Source organism: Malania oleifera, chromosome 3 (assembly GCF_029873635.1).
Source record: "Malania oleifera isolate guangnan ecotype guangnan chromosome 3, ASM2987363v1, whole genome shotgun sequence".
In the NCBI taxonomy this organism is placed as follows: domain Eukaryota; kingdom Viridiplantae; phylum Streptophyta; class Magnoliopsida; order Santalales; family Ximeniaceae; genus Malania; species Malania oleifera.
Window position 1 is genome coordinate 87,607,657 of NC_080419.1, and position 22,862 is coordinate 87,630,518.

The 22,862-nt window shown below is 38.3% G+C and overlaps 1 protein-coding gene across 3 annotated transcripts; it reads right to left on the reverse strand.

The window, feature by feature from the left end:
- Window positions 1-3,955: 3,955 nt before the first annotated feature.
- On the reverse strand, window positions 3,956-21,458 carry LOC131151030 (uncharacterized vacuolar membrane protein YML018C). 3 transcript variants are annotated; one of them, XM_058102201.1, is made up of 9 exons: window positions 21,002-21,075; window positions 19,536-19,595; window positions 19,191-19,447; window positions 18,087-18,304; window positions 17,121-17,191; window positions 16,924-17,025; window positions 5,304-5,421; window positions 4,991-5,126; window positions 3,956-4,306 (listed from the first exon to the last, which is right to left on the reverse strand). In XM_058102201.1, exons 3-9 carry the CDS (start codon window positions 19,440-19,442, stop codon window positions 4,244-4,246), a joined length of 960 nt encoding a protein of 319 aa, XP_057958184.1. In that variant the 5' UTR covers window positions 19,443-19,447; window positions 19,536-19,595; window positions 21,002-21,075; the 3' UTR covers window positions 3,956-4,243. The 3 variants fall into 3 exon arrangements, with proteins under 3 accessions (XP_057958184.1, XP_057958183.1, XP_057958182.1); XM_058102200.1 differs by having other exon boundaries at window positions 19,191-19,595; window positions 21,002-21,458; XM_058102199.1 differs by having other exon boundaries at window positions 3,956-5,126; window positions 19,191-19,595; window positions 21,002-21,458.
- Between the last annotated feature and the right edge of the window lie 1,404 nt (window positions 21,459-22,862).

The following is a 22,862-nucleotide window of genomic DNA, read 5'->3' on the forward strand; positions in this document are numbered from 1 at the left end:
AGCAGGTAATCGGGTAGCCTGCTCCATTTCATGCATGTACCTCTCTGCATGTTGCCACCATCGTAGTATAAATAGTGAAACAAATAACGGATGATGTTGTGGACATCGGCTGAATCAAAGGCAGCCCAAGGTACGTCATCAATCTCGTCGTGTGACCATGCCCGCTCGATCAACTTCGAAGTCAGCTCGTACCGATCGGATGTACCACGTCTCCTCCAAAACCAACCAATGGAGTGGAGATGGCTTTTAGGTGTTCTTTATCTATTTTCATATTTTGGAGCACCGACCAGAATATTATGTTGGCTAAGCTCCCGTTGTGTATTAGGACTCGTCTCACCTTGTAGTTGGCCACCTGTAGTGACACCACCAGGGCAGCGTCATGAGGCTATTGTACTCCCTCGTCATCTTCCTCATCGAAGGTGATAGTGTCTTCTTGCTTTTGTTTCTTACCATTCGAATTTCTTCCCTCTACTAAGAGCACATGTTTGGCATATCTCTTCCGGGTACCCCTCACTATCTCCACCATTGGCTGGTCTGCCAAAGATCATAGCTATCTCACTGACGACCTGCTCTTCCTTCTCTTCTACATTAGGCTTTTTCTATTCGCAAGCTTCCCTTCGACGATCCCATTTTTTTATGAACCCTAACAGATGACCTCTTTTTATCAAGGCCTCGATTTCATTTTTTAGGTGAATGCATTCCTCGATATCGTGCCCGTGATCCTTGTGGAACTAACAATACTTTGACATATTTTGCTTATATGAGGGTGTTCGCATAGGCGCAGGCCATGAAACGTATCCCTCTCTCGTATATGCATTAACACATTGGTGCAGGGCGCATTTAGGGGAGTATAAGATTGAAACTTGCTAGCATGTCCCAATCCCCTAGAGTTGCTTTGTGGTTTACCACTCTCCTATATTTTCCCGACTCTAGAGGATTCTCCAATATCTTTAGCCCCTTTTCTTTTCAATTCATCCTAGTCCCTCCTCGTATCCATTACCTCCTCTAAGTTGATGTATTTTTGTACCCTAGCCATCAGCTCTCCCATGTCGGCTGGTGGCTTCTTCCCTAACGAGTATAAGATAGCTCCGGGTTGGAGGGTTATGGTTAGGGCCGTCGGTGCTACCCTGTGATTCAGGTTGTAGATCTCTGAGGTTGTCATAATGAAGCAGTGTATAAACTTCTTCAATGTCTCCTATTCCACTTGAACCAAACTCATCAAATGAGTCATGGTTTTGGTGATCCTTCAACTACTAATGAAATAGCCAATGAACTGTTGCTCCATCTTAGAGAAAGAGCTAATCGATCCAGGCTTAAGGGTTCAGTACCATGGTCTAGTGTTACCTTTAAGGGTGGCAGCAAACGCACGGCACATTATAGCATTAAATACGCCCTGCAGTTGCATCAAAACCTTGAAGATATCTAGGTGATCAACAAGATTAGTCGATCCTTCATACCTTTCAAAAGTTGGCATTTTGAACTTGTTAGGCAGTGGAACCTCCATCACTTCTTTGGTGAACGGTGGATCCGATGACTTTAACGAAGTCTCTCCATAAGAGGGGTTGGTTCAGCCCTCTTTCATCATTTTTTCTATTTGATCTATCTTTTTTATTCTCTTCTCTAGGTCTTTTGATCATTGCTCATTGACTCCTATGTTGTTCACGTCCTTCACCTTCTTTGTGGGGTTGGTTTATCCATTGCTCTCCTTTGGGTCTTCTGCTTTCCCCTGTGCATCATGATCAGTTAGCTACTAGCGAGAGGTAGGTTCTCCATGACTCTTTTGCTGTAAAAGCATGTTGAACATGTCCTCCATCTTCTTCTAGAGTCTTCTATTCTCCTTTGAAAGATAAGGAACTCCTCCCTTATCACTCCTGAATGGTCTCCGCGTGCAAAATGAACAGACTGGGGTGACTGATCACCCGCAGCAGGGTCTGATCTGGAATTAGTGGTTGCTGCCATGTTTTAAGAATCAAGATCGAAGGTAGGATGTGCACCTCTCAGAAGTGGTTCCACAAACGGTGCCAACAGTTGCTGAATAAAAATGTCAATGACCTCCGATGAACTCTCCGGTCTCGATCACCTGAAAAGGACAAAGAGGAGATTGGCTTAGAGGACCCGAGGTGTACTCCAGGGGATCTCTCTGATGCCTAAGTCAGGGATTGATTTTCAGAGGTATGAAGCAATAGTAAAGTATGGTTTAGAATGGGATACCTTAGCCTCTTCTCTGAGTCCCTATTTATAGTGAAGGAGTTTGACCCGAGGGTGATATGTCATTTATTGGTGAATTACGGAGCGGGCGTGAATTGTTCCAATTATTACCTTGTTGGCATGGATGGCTCTGGTCATTATAAGGCGAGCGTCAATTGCTCCGGCGGGGTGATTGACTTGAATAGTAACTGCCCTCATCAATGTAGGTCTTAGTCTCCTCTTGACTTATGAGGTGATATACTTTTGGGGTATATCAAGACCAATTGTTGTCATTTTAAATTGTATTTGAGGCTTGGGTTAATTTTCACAAGATAAATAAAGGAGAAATTGAAGACAGCTATTAGAAATTGAGAACCAAGTTTCTTGTTTTGCATAAGTAGCTTAAGCATGGTGGGCAAATTGTGTTAAGGGCATGCCTTTGGGGATATATATCTAATAACATGGTGACAATTTGTTGGAAAATTGGAATAAGGAATAACTTTTGTCATGCTTTAAGCACAATACCAAGACATTTCATACCTTTCTCAAAGTTGGAGAGAATATTTACAAAATCATTATTGATGGAAGATGCCTTAAATGCAATTTCTAGAAATGGGATCATTCATGCAAATTCAAATTTTGAAACCTTAACTAGAGTCTTATGGGATATCTTAGGTTCATAACAATGCTTCACATGTTTACGAAAGATGTCAAGTTCTTATCCGAATGGATAATTATTTTGATGATGTTTTATGAGATATCATACTTTATATATTTAGGTATGATTCAAGAACATGAGAAAACATATGTATCTCTCTATAATGATAAGAAGATTGTTTTGAAGTTTACTCTGCCATCAAACCAAGATAAAGAATTTGACAATATTGATTATGTCAAAGTTACTCAACTTGAAGACATTACAAGGAAATGCATGTGTTTGAAGAGTCTTCAAAACATTCATATTGTTGAGTTTGTCATTTTCAAGGTGCTAATTAATGGTACTTCTCAACTCAGCTCTTTTCTTTGGTGCTACCAAAGGAACAAGGTTTCTTGCATCAACTGCTCACAACTTCTAAAGAGTCCAAGTTTATTGCTTCTATGTTTAATCCTCCAACATTTTAAAATTCTAAACCAAATTTATTTTAATTGGAAAAGATGTGATGTAGGACAAAACCAAACTATGGGTGGATCCTTGTTGGAGACTAATTTAAAAGAACAAGGTCAGTTAATTGTTGTGTTTAGATGATTAGTTTATTATATCGTATAGGTTTAATTAGTACTAGGATTATCTATATTTGGGAGTTTGTTCATAATAGATGTGTATTTTCTAAGATTTCTTCTATAAATTTATGTATTCTTAGGAGTTCATGTATAATTTCATATGATTTGAGCTTTCTTTTAATAGGATACATAAGCCACGTAAAAGTGAGTTTTTGATGCATTTAAATTGAGAAGTTTAACTTTAGTTTCCCCAAATTGCATCTCCTTCTCTGCTCCATCTCTCTGAAATTCTCTCTTGGCTGTAATTCCTCGATGCGGTTCTGCATCAATGTATTCTGCTGCAAAAGCCAAACGGATACCATTTTCCATTGACATGAAACAAATTTTCAAAATAATCTTTACCATTTTCATCTAGATTGAATCTTCGTTGATACTTGAATGTATTTAATATTTTTTTGTTCCTTTCAAGTTTCAAGTGGGATGTCATTAGAAGTGCAATTGCACCCATGGTGGGGGGGCAGAATATTGATGCAACCATCCATAAAAATGCAAAAATAATTGAGATTTTTCTTTGAACAAGAAGCATTTATTACATTCTTCAGGGCTCAACACTCCTACAGGAGCATGGTGAAAATACAGACCTCATTCTTCAACTCATTTTTTGCACAATTCAGTTGCAGTACAATAAGCTCCTTTTTCCTCCTTTCTACATACTAACCCTGCTGAAGACATTACAATCCAACCTTCAGCCTTTACTCAACACAGTGGAGTGAGTACAGCCATGATAAAGAATCAGGGTTGCCAAATTAAGCACCAGAAAATTCAACGTAAAATGCTACAATCCCAACTTCTTCGTGAGCCAGTCGGAAAGAGTGGCTATTACAAATCCTGCAAATACCTGCAACACCGACCAAACATAGAAAGTAACATATGCAGCCAACAACAATTGGGGTCTGTGCATACATTTCACATTGCAATTGGACAGAAACTTGTATTCTCTGCAGACAGGAAAGTGCAATATGGAGATATCCTGATAATTTTCAAAAGAAAATTTAAAATAACTGAACTAAGACTTTGCCCATTTTAAATATGGGGCCAAAATGTGTAAATTGCAGGAGAAAATGGTGGAAATCATATTTACAACAAGATGTAATGCTGCAAATTGAAACCACTTGAAGGCAAATAGTTAAGCATGGTATGATTTGCATAGAAAAGAGGGGCAAAAGAAGGTTTTGGATTCATCAGCAGTCGTAACAGTATTTTGAGTACTAAAGATTGGGAACTTTGGATGCAACAATACCTGAGATGTTCTGTTGTATTTCCCATTTCAACTTTATTGTTTTCTCAAGATAATTTTACATGGTTTGTTTTCTAGTAAAATTGAAAGGAAGTTTTCAAGTCAAATAGTCCGAATCATTGCATTGTGAATAATTATTGACATGGCAAAAATCTCCTAATGGATGGAGCCTATTTTTGCAGATACTGCACAAAACATATTCCACATACCTAAATATATTATGCGCAAAAACCCATCCCCTTGATATCTATCCCCCTTTTTGCGACTTCGTGACAACTTTCTTACCTGAGCTGAGCCAAGAATGTAGATTGCTGAATAGTGACGGCCATGTATCAACATGTCAGCAACCATAGCAAGCGGTATTGTAAGTGACATGCCCAAGGTGGCTACCAATGGAGTTGTCCAAACAACGCATAATGCCCTAGGGAAAATTGAAGAGAATCATGATTAGAACTTGTAAAGCAATCTGAATGTATAAAGCAATAGAAGAATTATCTAAATGTTAATCAGGAAAGAATTTATTTGTGATTAAAAGAATTATCTGAATTCAAGTCTGAATTTATGAAGCTATAGGCACAAAGAGATTGCTTTTACATACCAAAAGTAATCAGAGAGGACACTTCCAATAAAGCCATTTGCAATAACAACTTCTTCCATTTTCACGGAGTGAGGAATGGTAAACTTGGGCTCAATTCCTAATGCGGTCAATGGCCACACTGAAATGGAAAACAAAGGGAAGAGATGATCATTAAATCAAACAATAAATTGGAGAAGACTAAATTTCAGATAATAAAATCAACTGATATCCTTACGGTTAGATTAGTTACTGGTTATTTTAGTTATTTTGGCATTTTTGCTTTGTGTTACTGCTGTGTTAGTAAGTGTGAGTTAGTAAAGGTATGATGGTCATTATAGAGGCACACATCATAAATAGAGGGAGACCTATTTGCTGATTTAGAGTTTCCTATTTACTAAACATTCTCAGCATGGTATCAGGGCACATTCCCAAGACCTAAACCCTAAGTTCCGAACATGACCAAATCAACCTCTAGACCCTCTAATCCCATGCATGTCTGCCACTGTAGGAGGGTCATTTACACCGCCACAGGTCAGGAACAGCTCCAGCTGTCACCAGAAAACATAGCAGTCACTGTAAAGTTTCTGGATAACACTACCAGTTCAGAACCATAATAATCCCTTGAGACTTTGAAAAACCAGAATCATAGTTTCTCATAGACATCACCTGTCTGATAGAATGCCATCCTCCGTATTTGGTGGTAAAATACCCTATTCTGTTCTCTTTCTCAAAGGCTCCTTTTTTCTCACTATCTCCTTGTACATTAGGGTGTGTATCCTTTGTCCATAAGTCTAGGCATGGATAAGTTAGATCCTCATTCTATCAAATGTATATTTTTTTAGATCCTCATGCCATCAAATGTATCTTTTTGGGATACTCTTGTACACAAAAAGGATATTGATGTTATCACCTTAATTTACATCGTTTCTTTCTATTGATTTTACCTTTCTCTGAATCTACATCATATTATCCCAACTCCCTGAGTTATGTTGACCTTAAAAGAGTCCTTTTCTTTGCTTAGTCTTTAGGGCTTTGGTCTTTTCATCCCTGTCTTCCTCCTATATTGACATCTCAATCTAATCCTTCTAGTCACTTGAATCATCCTCATCTGCAGGTATACAACAACAGCTCAAGGGAAGAGAGCCCTTTCCAGATCCTAATGCTATGCCTTTGGCGTCCTTGTTAGATGATCCCACTTCCCATGAGACTCACCTTCTTATTGCAGGAAAGGTAAATGCGCCTGTACCCAGCATCAAATCCCTAATTTTTTCCATTATGATTCCTTGTCACCCTCATACTATTGTTCTGTCATCACTTTATCCATGTTTCACTTCCCAAGTATACACCTGAAGCCTTATCCCACACTCGGTGGAGGGCTGCAACAGTTGAAGAGATGCATGCCTTAGATGACAAGGATACTTGGGAACTGGTACCTCTTCCTATTGTTAAGTATGTGATGCCACAGGGTGTACACTAGGAATGTCAATTTTGATGGATCTGTGGCTTGCTTGAAGACCCAACTTGCTGCCAAATATATAATTTGTTGAGTCAAGAAAGGTGTAAAACAGTCTTCCAGAGCATGGTTTGGCCTGTTCAGTACTTAAACTTGAATTCAATCTTAAAGGTGTGTAGTAGATCACTCTATATTTTATCGCCAAACTGATATCAGCTGTCGATAGGATTCTGCTTGTTGTGTATGTGGATGAATTAGTGAATACTAGTGATGACAATCAAGGTGTCCTGAGCTTGAAGCATTTTCTACAAACTAAATTTCAAACCAAAGATTTACGGCTATTGGAATACTTCTTTGATATAAGAAGTATCCATATCTTATGTGGACCATTTTGTAACAGGGAGAGTATGCTCCAGAATTTTCAGGTGTGACCATTGGTGGATTTAGGACCTAAAGTCAGTCGGGGCTAAGGCTCTCATACATACATAATGCATTTTAAAATTTTTTATTTATATATTTTATAAGATTTAAAATTTTAAAATTATTCATTCATAATCATGAACTATTATATTATTAATTTTGACATAAGAGTTGGGGTACTAATCAAAACAAAAACAAAGGTCAATTTTTCACTACATTCATTCCAAAAAAGAGGTACACCATACACTTACCCTTGATTAATTTTCATGTTTTGGATGCTCCATAATCAACTTAGTTGCAATATGCTATTGAAAATCTCTCTCTCAATATAAGTGACTAGACAATTTAGGGTTTAGTATGAAAAACAACAAATTAGGATTTGCCTCGAGTTAGGGCTCATAATAAAATAACTCACGTTGTGTTTGGGAACATAGATTTTGGGCCATGGATTTAGATTTGTTTGGATTTGCACAAAATTTAATGCAATTTTGAATTACATTTTCTCCAAATCTACATATATCCAAATCCAGGGCCTCTCCCAAACACAAGGTCAATGCTCTAAAATATTTCATGAAATTTTCTGAAAAAATAGGAATCTAATCTTGTTCATTTGAATCAACTCCAAAATAAAAAATTTTTAAAATTGAATTAGCCCCCTAAATCTGGTTTATTTGGACTTAGACCCCATTTTGAGTGGGTGCAATTCCAAAAAACACTGCTACTTTAAGCCTATAACATGAATTATTATTGGATTGGTTTTTTTGTAAATTCAGTGGGGGCTATAGCCCATCCCCAGCCTAATGTAGATCTGCCCTTGGGTGCCACTGGGCTTTTGGGATCCAAACTACACCCAGGGCCCTAACAGCAAATTAGTGCCAGACATGGGTGATTTGTTAGGCTGACCCAAACTGATTCCAGAGACTTGTTGGAAAGTTAAACTATCTCATTGTCACTTAACTAGATATATCTTTCATAACAAGTGTTATGAGCAAGTTTCTTGTTTCCTAAGAACAACTCATGAGACCTTGAGATACCTAAGTGCACCTAGGAGAGGTCCTCTATCTTGATTGGGGGTACCACTCATGTTCAGGTATACACATAGGGGTGAACGAAAATTACTGAAAAACCAAAAACTAGACCGAAATACATTTGGGGTCAGTTTTTTTGTTTCTATTGTGGTTTCGATTTGTAAAAATAAAAAAAAACAAATTCAGTTTCGGTTTCCAGCTGAAAATTGAGCAGGAAAACCGAAAAAAAATAATTAAATTAAATTATGTTATAAATTTATATAATATTAATGATAAATCTATTGTATACTTAGATTCATTAATTGTTTTATCATTTAATTATAATGTACAATCGCACCTATTGATAACTAAATATTTTATATTTTCAGTTTATAAAAATCTTAATTCAAATTCCTAATAGAAGAGCTTCATGGGGCTTGTGTTTTATAAATGTGGAGGGGCTCCTCCACCTCTTAAATTGTCGATGTGGGACAAGTAATGTAAAGGGGAATTGCACCTCTCCATGCAGAAGAAATGCAGCTTGCCCGGTGCCCCAGCCTACACAAACCCAGCCTCTTTTGCAAAATTTCCAGTGTCCCACATTGGTTGTTTATGGGAAGGAAATGGGTTTCTCTTCCTACAAATACCAACACCAACCTTATCTTCTCCCAACTCATGTGGTGGGCTTCAAAGCCAATCCAATAGCCTAAGTCTGGGCCATGCAGTTTAATTGCAGGCTTAAGAGCAGCTCCTTGCGCAGCCAGCCCATTAATGGTTATTTTTTGTTCCTTTAGTTCAAAATTTTAAAAAAAGGAATTTAACTGAAGCTAACTGAAAAACCACTGGTTTGATTCTTTTGATAACTGATGGTTTACGGTTTGGTTTCAGTTAATTTTTTTTGACAACCAAGGGGTTTGGTTCAGTGTTCGGTTTTGTCAATAACTGAACCAAATAAAACCAATTACACCCCTATATACACATGCAGATTAGGCTAGGCCACCTTCCATTAGAAGATCAACAATCAGGTACTGTGTTTTTGTTGGCTGCAACTTGGTATCCCGAAAGAGTAGGAAACAAGATGTGGTGGCTTTGAGTTAGAGCATTAGTCCATGGCCCAAACTGCATACGAGATTGTTTGGCTACAGAACATGTTGTAAGAATTTAGTTTTCCACATTCTCAGCCTATTGAGTTGACGTGTGATAATCAAGATGCTGCTAATACTGCCCCCAACCCAATCTTCCATGAATGGATGAAACACATTGAAGTTGATGCTATTAATACTGCCTCCAAGTTTCCAACCCAATCTTCCATAAGTGGACAAAACACATTGAAGTTGATTGTCATCTTTTGAGGATAAACTTGGGCAAAAGCTCATTAAACCCTCATGTGAAGTATGAATTCCAACTTGATGAATCCACTAAAGCCCTGGGGGTGGGGGTGCTCATGAATCCATTTGTAACAAGCTAGAAGCATATGATATCTATGCTCGTGAATTCACTACACTGCCATTTTTTATTTGTCACTCTCTCTCGCATGCACGCAGACAACAATTATGTTACACATTGACGTGTCAAAATGGCATATATATTATTGCAAAAATATCCCCTAAATCAGCTCGTCTGACTTGAATAAATTTTTATTATAATATATTAACTTTTGGCTGTTTGCAGATCATTTAGCATTTAACAAGGATAAATAACCAAAATATGGCCTAAGAGATTTGAAGTTGACAAAGCAGCATTGAGCCAGTTTCTAGCACACCATCTTGAGGTGACCAAGCTTTCAAGTTGCACTATAAGTATAGAAAATATAGAATGTTTGTATTTTATTTCACACAATCACAATTCACAAAATGCATTAAGCATAGCTACAAAATGGTTTTTTCATCTCCAAATTAAGTGTAAGAAAAATATTTTAAAATTTGAAGCACTTGTATCTCAAATATTTATATTATTTAATAAGAAAGAAAGTGGGAGCTATTTGAAGATAAATACCAAATATTAAGCAAAAAAAAAAAGGCAGCCCAGTGCACAAAAACAATTAAAATAAGCCAACTTAAAATTGAGTTTCCAAACTAGAATAGGAAAAATAGTGAAAAAAATGCAACAAGAGGGCTCAAAACCCCATTTAGGCATTCACAACTAGTTTAGCATCACAGTATCGACCTAACACCGGTGAGGGAGCATCCACTTTGGCCCACTAGACTTCATTGTTGTCTTATAAAAGGTTCTTGATATGGTTGAAATCTAAACCATCCTCATATGGCCAAGATCCCCCTAGTACACATCTGATATGAGATCCTAATAGGTTCTCTCGACCAATCCCTAGTGCACTCATCAGAGTGACGCACACCTCTGTGTGAGACCTACACATTTGTGTAGGATCCACCCACATGACAATACCCCCAAGGTGGTCCCGATACCATGTGTAACATCTTGGCCAACTCTAATAAACTGTTGTTCACTTTGGCCCACTAGGCAGCTTTGTCACATAAAAGGCACCATACAAGGTTGAAGCCTAAACCATCTTTATATGGCCAAAATCTCCCTAGTACATGTTCAATGTGAGATCATGATAGGCAATGTCACAATGTGATGTTCCTACACTCATGACATGTGTAAGAGAGTTGTACAGAAAACCTTGGGAGAATTCATTGGGCATGTTGTTGTGGCTTGTAAGTAACTTCACTAAACATGGATTCAATTATGGAGATGTCATAGGATGTACTTTGAGTTTTTCTATGATGTTGTGGTAGATTTGGAAATTTATAAATGTGTCTTTTCCTAGTTAAGGAAGAATGATTCTTCAAACCCATGGATGGTCACTCATGCTAGAACAAGAATGTTGATGGGAAGCAAATGATCTTTATGGGTAATACCAGGTAATCATCCTACCACCCAATATTTGTTCAGTTCGGGCACCAAACAAGCACTCGAGGAGCACTTGGAGGTGAGCTTCTTTTGACATCCTCAAAATGTGTCTTAGCCTCTCAGGCTTCTGTGTGGCATTAGGAGCCCCATAGACAACCCACAAAGAATGTGGTTGCATATCACTCTTGACTCAAAGGTTGGGATAAGTATTCATGTTGGCCCTTGGTCTACCCTTGAGCAATTTCATCTTATACTAAACTACTCAAGGAAGTTAACCCTTTATAAGTCTATCTCAAGCAGTGTATTGGGTCACTTCCCCTTAGCAATATGATATGGGTATCTAGTGGCAAGCACATTTACACAAGGATCATGTTGTGGATGAGAGTTACCGTCAGTGCTTGCAAGATGTGAGCAGAACAAACTTATCACTCCAATCATTGCTCATTTCAATTGTGTCAAGGGTTGTCAAACCATGAGACTTGAACACCAAATAAATCTAGATTCTCCATGTATTTCAATGAGTAGTGGTGTAGTCCCATTGCAACATGGGCATGACTCCATCACATATTTGGCATACTAAGGCAAAGGTGATTCTTTTGACCTTAGAAATCTACTGCTCCATGACAGTTGGTATAAAAGCAAGTCACTCCTTTGTGGAGTAAAGCAAAACTACTGCTGTTAATTTCAGCTCTCTTTCGAAATTTGAGATATGCCATTGAGTGGTGGATCTATCCGCCCCAGGGTGTACATTGGTCGATGTACCCTCTTGTCACGGTATACATTATGCGGATTTGCTGAGGTTGGCCTTCAATATACTAACTTGTGGAAATAAAGATGCTTCAATTTACCTTATACCTTGGGTGCGGGGATAAGGGGTTTTTTTTGCGCCCGCCGGGGGGGGGGGGGGGGGGGAACTAATATGTTTGAGAAACCCCAGTGCCCTTAAGGCGAGCATTGATGCCACAATACAGAACTTCTCCTATCTTGTTGGTACTTGAGTTTGGATTTTAATCAACACATATTTATGTGGCATCCTTGCTTTATAGCAGAGGTGATATTCTTAAATCTATGGAAATGGATAGTTCTGAGAGTTTTTTCCCAAAATCATTTAAATGTTTGTATTCAATAGAGAGAAGTGTGATTCTTGGATCTGTGAAAGAGAGAATGGTGAAAGCCTTTGTGTATCTAATCCTTGAGCTAGACGAGTGCAACTCTAAATTGGTTAGTGAGTTGAGGGAAACCCTATTGAGTGTGGGCTCAAAGGGAACCATGATTGTTGCTTAGAGGACTTCATTTGAACCTTAAGAGGTCTACAGTTTGAGTTCAAGTGGGAACACGATTGAAGACCATAGCTTGTGGAATTAACAACTTAATGCTTATGCGTTGATGGCCTAAGGGCCTCTATTCTTACTCTTGCAAGAGGGCATTGGGCCATGTTTGCTAGAGAGAGTATGTGTTGAGTTGGCCAAGGGCCCTTTGTATTTTGTGCAGGTGAGTTTTATGCAACTTGGCCAAAGGGCTTCAAAGTTTTGCAAGGTTTGAGACTTGAAAGCTAGAGGGAAACCAAATAGGAAGTCAAACACAAAGGAGCAGGTTTGACATTAGAACATCAAAGTGACTACTAGTGCTTGAGGTGAGAATGGAGCACTACACATGGGAGTATGAATATTGAAGCATAAATGGATAGCAAATGCTTGTCATTGAAGCGGGAATTGGACAATGAGTCTTAGGGTTTAAATGTAGAGTGTGAACTAAGATTTTAGATGTGGCATGTTTCACTACCAAGATAGTGGATATGTGAAATAGAGGATTGACTTTTGAATGGTGACTTAGAAGAGGACTAAATACACTTCGAGAAATTTGGGGTCATGAATTTTACCCTCGGAGCCCTAACATTAGAGAATGTAGGGTGATATTGAAAGTGGCCTAATTCATTATTGGGGAGATGAAGGTGTGGGACGGACAATTGAGTTTTAAATCGAGAATCCAAAAGGGGACTGTTTTCGCCTTGCGTAGCATGGAGATGTGAAGTCAATTTTTGGGGTTCAAACATGGTGATCAAGCCTTGATGTTGTTCCTTGTGTGGAAGGAAAGCAAGAATGCTTTCACTCTAAGAATCTTTTGGGAACAAGGGTTCAAAAAGAGCTTTTTTGTAGATGAAAGAAATAGGAACGACCTCTAGATGGTCGACATGTAAGGGTCTTAGTATATAGATTGTGGTAAGCTATCACTAGAACAACATTTTGAATGGAATTTTTTTGGGTCAAATTGGTGTTCTCTGTTAATTTTAGGATTTGAGGTCAACATTGGGAGAGGGTTCAACAGATGATTGATCAATTCCTTAAATTTATGAGGGAGTTTAAGGCACTCAAGTACAAGGATGAAATACAAATCCATATCAAGGATTGATGAGATGGAAATGTGTTGTAAAAGTGTCCATGATTGCAACATCTTCATTGAGGAATTAATGATCTAGACAATGTTTTCAGAGTAAAACTGAATATCAGTCTAGGAGATGGTATCAAATGATTTTCTTCCATGAGGGTTTACTCAAGGCTGGGTTTGCCTCAAGAGCAGTGATGCAAATAGTGTGCAATGGAGTTTGGCTTGGAGAGCCTAGATGTTCCAATGGAATTTGTTGTTGGTTTGTCAAAGTTTTTAGCCAGAAACAGATGTGTGTTTGAATCAACAAGGACATTGATAAGATGGAGCAAAGGAAAATGTCACGGTGTAATGTTCTTGCACCCGTGATACATGCAAGAGAGTCATATGGGCAACCTTGGGACTTGGGAGGATTCATTGGGCATGCAATTGTGGCTTGGAAGTAACTCCAGAAAACATATATTTGATTATGGAGAAGTCATAGGATGTGCTTGAATGTTTATATGATGTTGTGGTAGATCTAAGAACTTATAAATGTGGTGTTCTGACTAAGGAAGTGTGATTCTTCAAATCTGCAGATGGTCACTCAAGCTAGAACAAGAATGAGACAGAAAGCCAATTATCTTTGGAGGGAACGCCAGATAAGCTCCTACCCTCGGTGTTCATTTGGGCACTAAGTGAGCACCCCAAGGAGCAAATGGGGTAGGCTCTTGACTTCCTCAAGGTGCGTCTTGTGCTTGTGGTAGGATTCAAAACCCTATGGACAAGCCATTGGAAAATGTGGTCACACATCATTTCGACCCAAGGGTTGGGATGGTTATCAGTGTTGGCCCTTGGGTTTACCATCAAGTGGTTCCGCTTATATTGAATGGACTATTGAGGTTGAGGGATGTTGACACTTCGCATGTCTGTCTCAAGCAGTGTATAGGGTCACTTCCTCTTAGCGGCAGCTTATACCAAATGAACTATTAAGGGACATTGACCCTTCATATGTTTGTCTCAAGTAGCGTATGGGATCACTTAATCTTAACAATGGCTTATGGCTGGTGGCAAGTACACTTGCACAAGGATCATGCTGTTGGCAACGAGAGTTACCCTCGGTACTCGTGGGATGTAATGATGACACCCTTACCATTTGAGTAGTGACCATCTAAGTATTGTGAAAGGCTGTCAGGCCACAAGACTTGAACACTGAATGGATTCAAGAGTGTTTTCATGTATTTGGATGAGCAGGCGGGACTTGGTGTAGTCTTGTCGCCGCATAGGTGTGACTCTGTCACATATTTGGTAGTTAAGGCAAAGGTGACTCTTTTGGCCTTGGAAATCTGCTGCCTAATGACTCATAGCAACCTATGAAAGTCCATAATGGTCCACAATGGTCGTTATCCACAAACTAGCAGTTTACGGAGTTGTGAAAATGGGGGCTTTCGAGATATCACCCTCTAACCATCTTGAAAGGCATTGATATTGTCATGCAGCAGCCACTATACACCAATTTTTAAAACTGAAAAGTTAAATAACAGATTTTATATAGCAACATGATTAAGAGGTTTAGCTTGCAGGAATTACAAACGATGGCATGGTGAAACAAAGTAGAAAATGTGGTTAACAGCATTAAAGGTGCTGCTGAGGGGAGAATAGGGAGAGGATAGGGGAATAAGGAGAAGAAGGAAGGAAGAAGAGGAGGAAGAAGGAGGAGATACAGGTGGGGTGAAAAAACTCTCACGTTCACTTCTCAATTCAAATTCGTCAAAAGCTAACTTTGACAAGGCTTTTACATTCTACTTATAAGGGGCCTAAATCACAAGACATCACACATAAAACCCTAAAGATACATGAAATTACAAAAGAACCCCTACAAAAAATGTATTACAACCAAATCCCAGATACAAATAAACCTACTGCAAGTTAAACTACACACGGATGATAAACTACTCATTAGCTAAAGGCATATTTGGGTTTAGGACACAATGATTTCTTGATAAAGTCTCCTGAATCCATCATCGACAAGGGTCTATCCATGGTCCAGCCTTGTGTTTTACATCACCAAATCTAAGGCTTCCAATAGCAATTATAAATTTTCATATTTATATTCTATTTTCACATCTAGACATTACAGAATATGTAAAAATAAATAAACAATCTACAGTTGGTTTTGCATGGAGTAACATACACTTTTTAAGATGGAATTTTATGATCACATCATCTCAATCTCACTAGGGCTAATCCTCATGCATTTAAATAGTTACACCATTAGCTTTGCACCCATATTGTATCCGCCAATTACCAGGTCTTAGCAATTTGACTAAACAATTTCCTAGATGGGACTTCTTCAATCAAATCCGATTTAAGCAGTACTCTGAACACTATGACCAGTGCACAAGACTCCCACGCCATTCAGGGTGTGGGAAAAGCATGTTTCACTGTTGTATGCAGCCTTACCTCCACATTTGAACAGGGTATTTATGTGACTTGAACCTCTGACCGTAAGGTTTGAGTTAAGTGTGTGGCACCCTTACTATTGAGTGAAGACTTGCCCTAAAATCAAATTTAAGAAAAATCACATCAATTGATATATCTTAGGATAAACATAATCCCATGACATATTTATTAAGTCAGCATTTGACTTAAAAGCTATTGCATTGTGGGCCAACAATATATATAAAGCCTCAACAGTACCATGCACATGCAGTCTGATTGCATCGTGGAGGGGTAAATAAACAATAACTGATACCCACGAATAAGATAATTAAAACATTGAAGATAAATGCACACAGCAAGATAGAACCCAGGACCCCGCAGCAATCATTGGCTCTAATACCATGGTAAGAGAGCAGGGAGACGGGATGCCACTTAGCTAGGTAAGCTCAGTGGGTTGACTGTTTTGAATCATGGTGTGCACAAACTATTTAAGCACTCAGCCCACTTACTAAATATTGAAGGTGTCATTAGGCACAATGGAATCTAATAAATATATTCAGATCACTTACTTTATCTGGTTATTTCATCAACGAAAAATTTTTATTCATTTTTCTTAGTATCTTCAATTTTTACCTTCTAGTCACTAATTTTTTTAAACTGAGTACATGTAAAGGTTGGACTGCCACTTTTGGCAATCTGGATTGCATACGCTCCACGCAATCTGAGATGCAAAGTTTACCACAAATCGGATGAGTTTGCCCAGATCAAAGCACCAAGGTAGGCATAGCATTCTCAGAAACCATGATATTATCACTAGGCCTGTATCGTCTAAAAGATTGATAACAAACAATCTAAGCCTTAAAATGAGTATGAAAAAACAACATCAGAAAATAGCATCCAAACATCCCACCAACATTGTCTTAAAAACTACAAGATTTTCCCAAAGCTATAGAAAAGGGAGTGAAAAATAAGCTCTAAGCATGTAATAATCCTATGACTGGAGGCATGTGCAAGTCAGTAAAAAAACCCATGCCAAATGAGAACATGGAGACCAATTAAAAATGTGTTACTAGTTAATAACTCTTACCAAGCCACCATAGCATTACAAGTGTAAATAATCCAATATATCCAAACAACTTTTGCACATCAACCCTTTCTCCTTCCTCGCCAGCAAATTTTTTGAGAAGTACTGCAGCAAATGACTGTAAAATGAATGCTAAAATCATACTAAATTATAAAACACCATTACAACATAGATAGCCACATAAGGGAGAAAATGCGCACCAGTAAACAGGCCATATGACATAGCTGAAAGAAGGCCAAAGAGATCTCCAGAAAAAGAGCGTTTCCCATTTCTGAACACAATAATTCAACAGTCAATGCACAAAACATGGTGACAAAGAACAAGGTGATATAGGTGTTGTAACGCTCTAACAACATAACTTCTAAATTGATACCCAATCTTACAGATGCAAACATAGACATGCACATCATGCCAGCCTCCTTTTTAGTACAACAATTTAACAGTCAATGAACAAAGATGTGCACATCATGCCACCCTACTTTTTAGTACAACAATTTAACAGTCAATGACCAAACTTGGTTACAAAGAACAAGGTAATAGCGATGATGTAAAGGTCAAACAACATATGTTTCTATATTATGAAAAAGTAGGGTGGCATGATGTGCACATCTTTGTTTAATAAGTGGTGATTTGGGTCTCAAGTTCATCAAGTGAAGCATAAACAGCTTCAGGCCACAGTCAGCCCATTCCACTTAAATCCTCATTACCAAAACAAAAGTAGGGCCCATTTATGTTCTTTTACATGAAGCCCACCCCCTTGACCTGCCACTGCCACCACTTCTAATCACATCATACTTGGACTTAGAACATCCGCAAAAAGGAAATATCCAGAAAAATATGAAAGAAAATCATCACTAATGATAAGTCCATGGTAAGAAAGAACTGCAGCAGCTTTGTCACTTGGGAAGAGTAAATATGTAACAGTTCCCAAAAGCCTCCACTATATCTTGTTGGCAACACACCCCATGGTTTCCTAAAGTAAGGGGCTGTGTCAAGAAATACCAGTTGAGGAATAGCTAACTATGCAAGACCTCTGCATCTCCATTATTTATAGAGGAGATAGAATAACAAAAGAATGAACAGCATCAGCAATTGATGCTTTCATCTTCCATCAAAGGAAACGGGCTTACTATAATGTAAACAACAATGATGAAGAAAAGAATTACCCTGAAGCATTTAACTGAGACTCATCTGAGGCCCATGTTTTCCCTAGAGTTGTCATGGCAACACCAGCCATGCTGATAAAGACAGCAACAACCTTTGCTACATTTAGAGAATCTTGGCCCATGAATGCACCAATGAAAAGAGTAAAAAGTCCTGAAGTTGAAGACAATACTGTTGTGCTGGCAACACTTGTTCGCGCCAGTGCAGCATTTGAAAAATACTGCATACAATAGAAAAAGAAAACATTACAGAGCTGTCATGTGATGCCTGCTAATTGGCACACAGAGCATGTGCTATACGCACCATAGATTGGGGATCATTCTTCAAACATGCCCACACATTGTCAACATGCCCGTGCATTGTGCATGTTTAACCAGCAGTTAATATCAACAATAGAAGCATACTATCTATTAAGAACATGAATATCTGACCAATCATCACTGGAGTGCAGAAGAATAAGAAGACTCCCCCAAGTCATTTCAAGCACAAATTACACAATTCTACTCAAGCAAAAATGCCTACTCATAAGGCCCTCAAGGTATTGGGGCCATCTGAACAAGGATATAACAAAATAAGTGGCACCAAAAAATTGTTTAGATGTGTTGGGAGATTTAACTAATGACAAGTTCAACTCTGCAATAAGAGAGATGCTATAGCCTAATCTAGAACGATTTAAAAAGCAAACACTACTTATTGACATAAGTACTTATTTCAAAAAGTACTTTTCCAAATTTTTTTAAGGAAAATAAGTATTTTCTAAAAAATATTTTTCTGAAAAAACTACTTATCTATAAAAGTACTTAAATAAGTATTCTCAGACTAGTTTTAAAGAAGTATTTTTCCCAGAAAAGTACTTTGTATAAGTGGCTCCAAACGATCCCTAAATTCAAGAATCAAGATACACAAAGGTACATCCAAAACTATCCACAGGGAGAGTACTTTTCCATTTATCATATATTTATATGAAGATGAAGATTTGTTTTAGAGACCCAATAAGTTCATGCCAAAGAAGCAAATGCTTCACCAAACAAAACTGAAAATTTTGTTCTTTTTTAAGAAAGAAAAAAAAAAAAAAAGATGAAAAAACTAGTGAGGAAGTGCCATACCTCTGTTATAAACCAGATGGGAGCAATATAAAATCCATAAGTTGCAATTTCCCTAGTTGTAAGCTCTCGGTCTTGTTTCAGAACTTCTGTATCATCTTTACGCCTTGGAACTAATGGCCGATCCTCTTCCAGAGTAGCAAGGTCTGCTTCACTGTCTTTTCTAGTCAATGTCCCTTGAGTTTCCATCTCAAAGACTTTCTGTCCCCCAATATATTTTAGAGGAGAATTCAGCCTGCCAGATGACTCATTCATAGTTTCTGCATTTTTACCACCACTTTTAGAAGAGCGCTGTCTTAGTGAATTACATAACCAATCCTTAAGAAATGCTATTGGGAGATAGACTACCATAAGAGAAGCTCCGAGATACGTCACTGCAAATGGCTGCTTATAGTCTGTAAAAATACCCTGTGAAACAGATTCTGATCAGTTGACCTTGGCCGAAATGCATAGTATGTGGCTTTATTGAATCAGCGAGAGAGAGAGAGAGAGATGGGGGGAGTGAGGTGAATATATGCACTCATGCTAGGTTTGCTGACTAAAGTTGGAAAAGTATCAGAGAGAATTTTCTGCTAAAGGATCTCAATTGCCTACAAAATTTAAAAAAGAAGCTGATTGTGCTTCATAAATGCTAAATCATTCCACCTTGACTAAGATGATTGGATGGTTCCAGCTGCAGGGCTACTTGGTGGCTTGAGAGCTCAATATCACCTTAAAAGGAAATTTATTCCAACTTCCACTGAAAATTGAAATTCCATTTATTCCACACTAATATGATTCTTTTTTTCAAATGGAAGATCAAACTGCTTCTTTTTGAGTTTCGAGTTAGGTAATATAAATACAAAAAAGGGTTCATATTGTAGGCCAGTCCAGCTTAATCAAGACAATAAGCTAAAAAGGGTTCATATCCAAAGTTCCTCTGGCACAATGTCCTCTTTCATCTATTAAACATAATTATTAGAGCATCCAATTTAAAGTAGCGGCTCTTTAAATGCCAGCTTAGATATGAATGCCCACATCCCCTCAGCAACAAACCCCGTTTCTCCCACAAAACACATGATTTTGGACACTCACTAGCATATGTATAGGTGAAAGTCAGTTCACAAATTGAAGCAGAACAGTCTTAGTGAAAACTCAAGACGTTCCATTGGCAATCTCTTATTGTGTACCCCAGAAACGTAAGACGCTAAAGGATTACGCACCATTACATACATCCACTAGACAACTTCAGAAACATAGCATATCTAGTTATGCAAAAAGGTATATAATTCAACCAATCGATATGGAAAGACCGTTTCAACCCCCTGAACTTAATTATAACTCCCCATTCCATCGGACATAAACCACACATAAATTTACAGACTCATAAATGAAATTTCAACACACATGGTCATTCTAAAACCCTTCGTTTGGCTTCTGAGAAAACTGAAGAAAAATAGGCAAAGATTAGGAATTCCATATATACTGCAGAAAATACCATCCAACGTTTGGTCGCCGAGTAACTCAAGAAAAATATTCGATACTTCAGAATTTGAAATTTCAACTTCTCGGGGACAAAGAGAATTAAAACAAACCTCCTAGTCGAGCCTAGTAGACCCATATGCTTAAGGTAGAGTTGACCAAATCAAATAAAGGATTAAAATAAAACATTCAAAATCAATAAATTATCAATTTCTTGTGAGTCTCCTAAGCAAACGAATGCATATCAAAGATTCAAACTTCCATTCCCTCTCCCTCTCAGCAATCAATTAAGGCAAAACAAAGGGAATTGAAAACGAATCAAATGGGTAAAGGAGGTTAAAAAATGAGCCAACCTGGGTGACTTCAGCGGAGGCGACCCATATTACAACAACAGCACCAATCAGAAACAGACCCGCCTTGTATCTCCAGCCCATCACGAATCAAAGAAACCCAGAAACGGAAAACCAAAACAAAATGAGCAAGATCTGTATTGCTCACCTTGGATCCTCAAACAGTGTTGGGACTTAAATGAGACAATGAGATCTTGGCTGGTGTTTGATTGGCATTAAACGCGAGAGAGAGAGAGAGAGAGATAGAGAGAGAGAGAGAGAACGGCGTTTGTGGGAAACGGAGATTGCAGAGGAAGCAAAGCCAAGGAATTTTTTTTGGGTTGCTGCGTAACGAGGCCAAGAAACTCGGAGCCGGCGAGAGATGGCACGCAGTCGGTGTTGGAATTAAAGTTTTTTCGGTGGTTAGCAATAGTTTAACTCTCTCTCTCTCTCTCTCTCTCTATGCGTCTGTCTCTCTCTCGCGTTTAATTGCCTTTGGCCCTCGTGCTCTAATCACTCTCTCTCTCTCTCTCTCTCTCTCTCACTATGTTCAGATTTAATCTCACTTTCTGTCCCTGTCGACCTGTCATTCTCTTCTTTTATTTTATTTTACTTTATTTTTTGAATATTTATTCTTAATTTCACCCATTTATATTTAATTTTTTTACATTTTTAAATTTGATTTTGATTTTCTCAATTTGCAGCCTCAAATAAATGAAATAACCAACGGTTGACCAAATTAAATTACTCTTTTAACCCTCGACTCTAAAAAAGTCCCAATCTAAACTTCGAGGTAAGGCAAAGGAGAGGGTAACTAAATTTGGAAGTATATTTAAATACTTTTTTAATCCAGTGGCAATTTCCAGCATTTTTATTTTGTTTGTGTAATGAATTCCGGATGTTATGTAAATTATTGAATTTGATCATAAAGTAATAAGAGTCACCTTTACTACTAATTTTTTTTTTTTTGGTACTAACAAAAAGGAATCGTCGAGAGAAGATTAGGACATTAATTATGGGTACGTGTGACATGTGAAATATATTTTTAGTTATGGGCACATGTGGTGTATGTGAAACATATTTTATATGTTACAAATAATAATTAATATTATCTTGGGTAAGTAGAATCAAACTCTTTGTAAATTATCTAATATTTTTTTTATTACATTGAAACTTCAGCCACCAACGAACCCTATGGACCCCCTGATGCGTCACCAAACCTACGAATTAGCGTCCTTCGCCCTCAGGTCTCGCTGATCAAGGTAAAGTTCGGATACAGATACGGCTTTTGTGCATTAGTTGAACGTTCAACCAACCCGACTTTCAGGACACATCCTCATTACCATTCACGCTCCCCGCTAGATTACAGAAAACTCTCTACATCCACGGTTTTCGCTGACTCACAGAGTCAACTCTCACCATCCACAGGTACTGCTGGCTCCGTGAGTATATCTACCTAGAATTGAACTTCTAATGCTCATTCTTACTTGTTGATACATTTTCACCGAGCCATGTCGTGGGGACAATTATCTAATATTATTTTTTTTTTTTTTTTTTGGATTCGTCCGGGTATCCGCCTACCGTCAACAGTGTCAGTTTTACTGTCCACTGCACCGGCCAGCGACTAATCCCACGCCCCGTGGATCCGGCCCCACATCACCACGAGGAGGGTAAACCAGGAGCTCAGAGCGGAATCGATCCCGGGTGGCTAATTGCTGACCTCGTGAGAGGCACACCCTGGAAATCGCTCCACCACCTGAGCTTAGCCCTGGGGGCACAATTATCTAATATTATTGTTAGTACAATAAGATGCAAATTTTGCCAATTGATAATAATAATTTAAACTATAAAATGAAATCTTATAACTTGTATGACAAATCATTAT

What these genes read in the sequence shown, in the direction of transcription:
- LOC131151030 (XM_058102199.1), bottom strand. Translation starts at nt 21,082, where the DNA reads ATGGGCTGGAGATACAAGGCGGGTCTGTTTCTGATTGGTGCTGTTGTT. An exon ending in CCTCCGCTGAAGTCACCCAG is followed by an intron (nt 19,596 to 21,001) that starts GTTGGCTCATTT and finishes TCTGTTTCACAG; the next exon opens with GGTATTTTTACAGACTATAA. An exon ending in GTCCTCTCTGATTACTTTTG is followed by an intron (nt 5,127 to 5,303) that starts GTATGTAAAAGC and finishes AATTTTCCCTAG; the next exon opens with GGCATTATGCGTTGTTTGGA.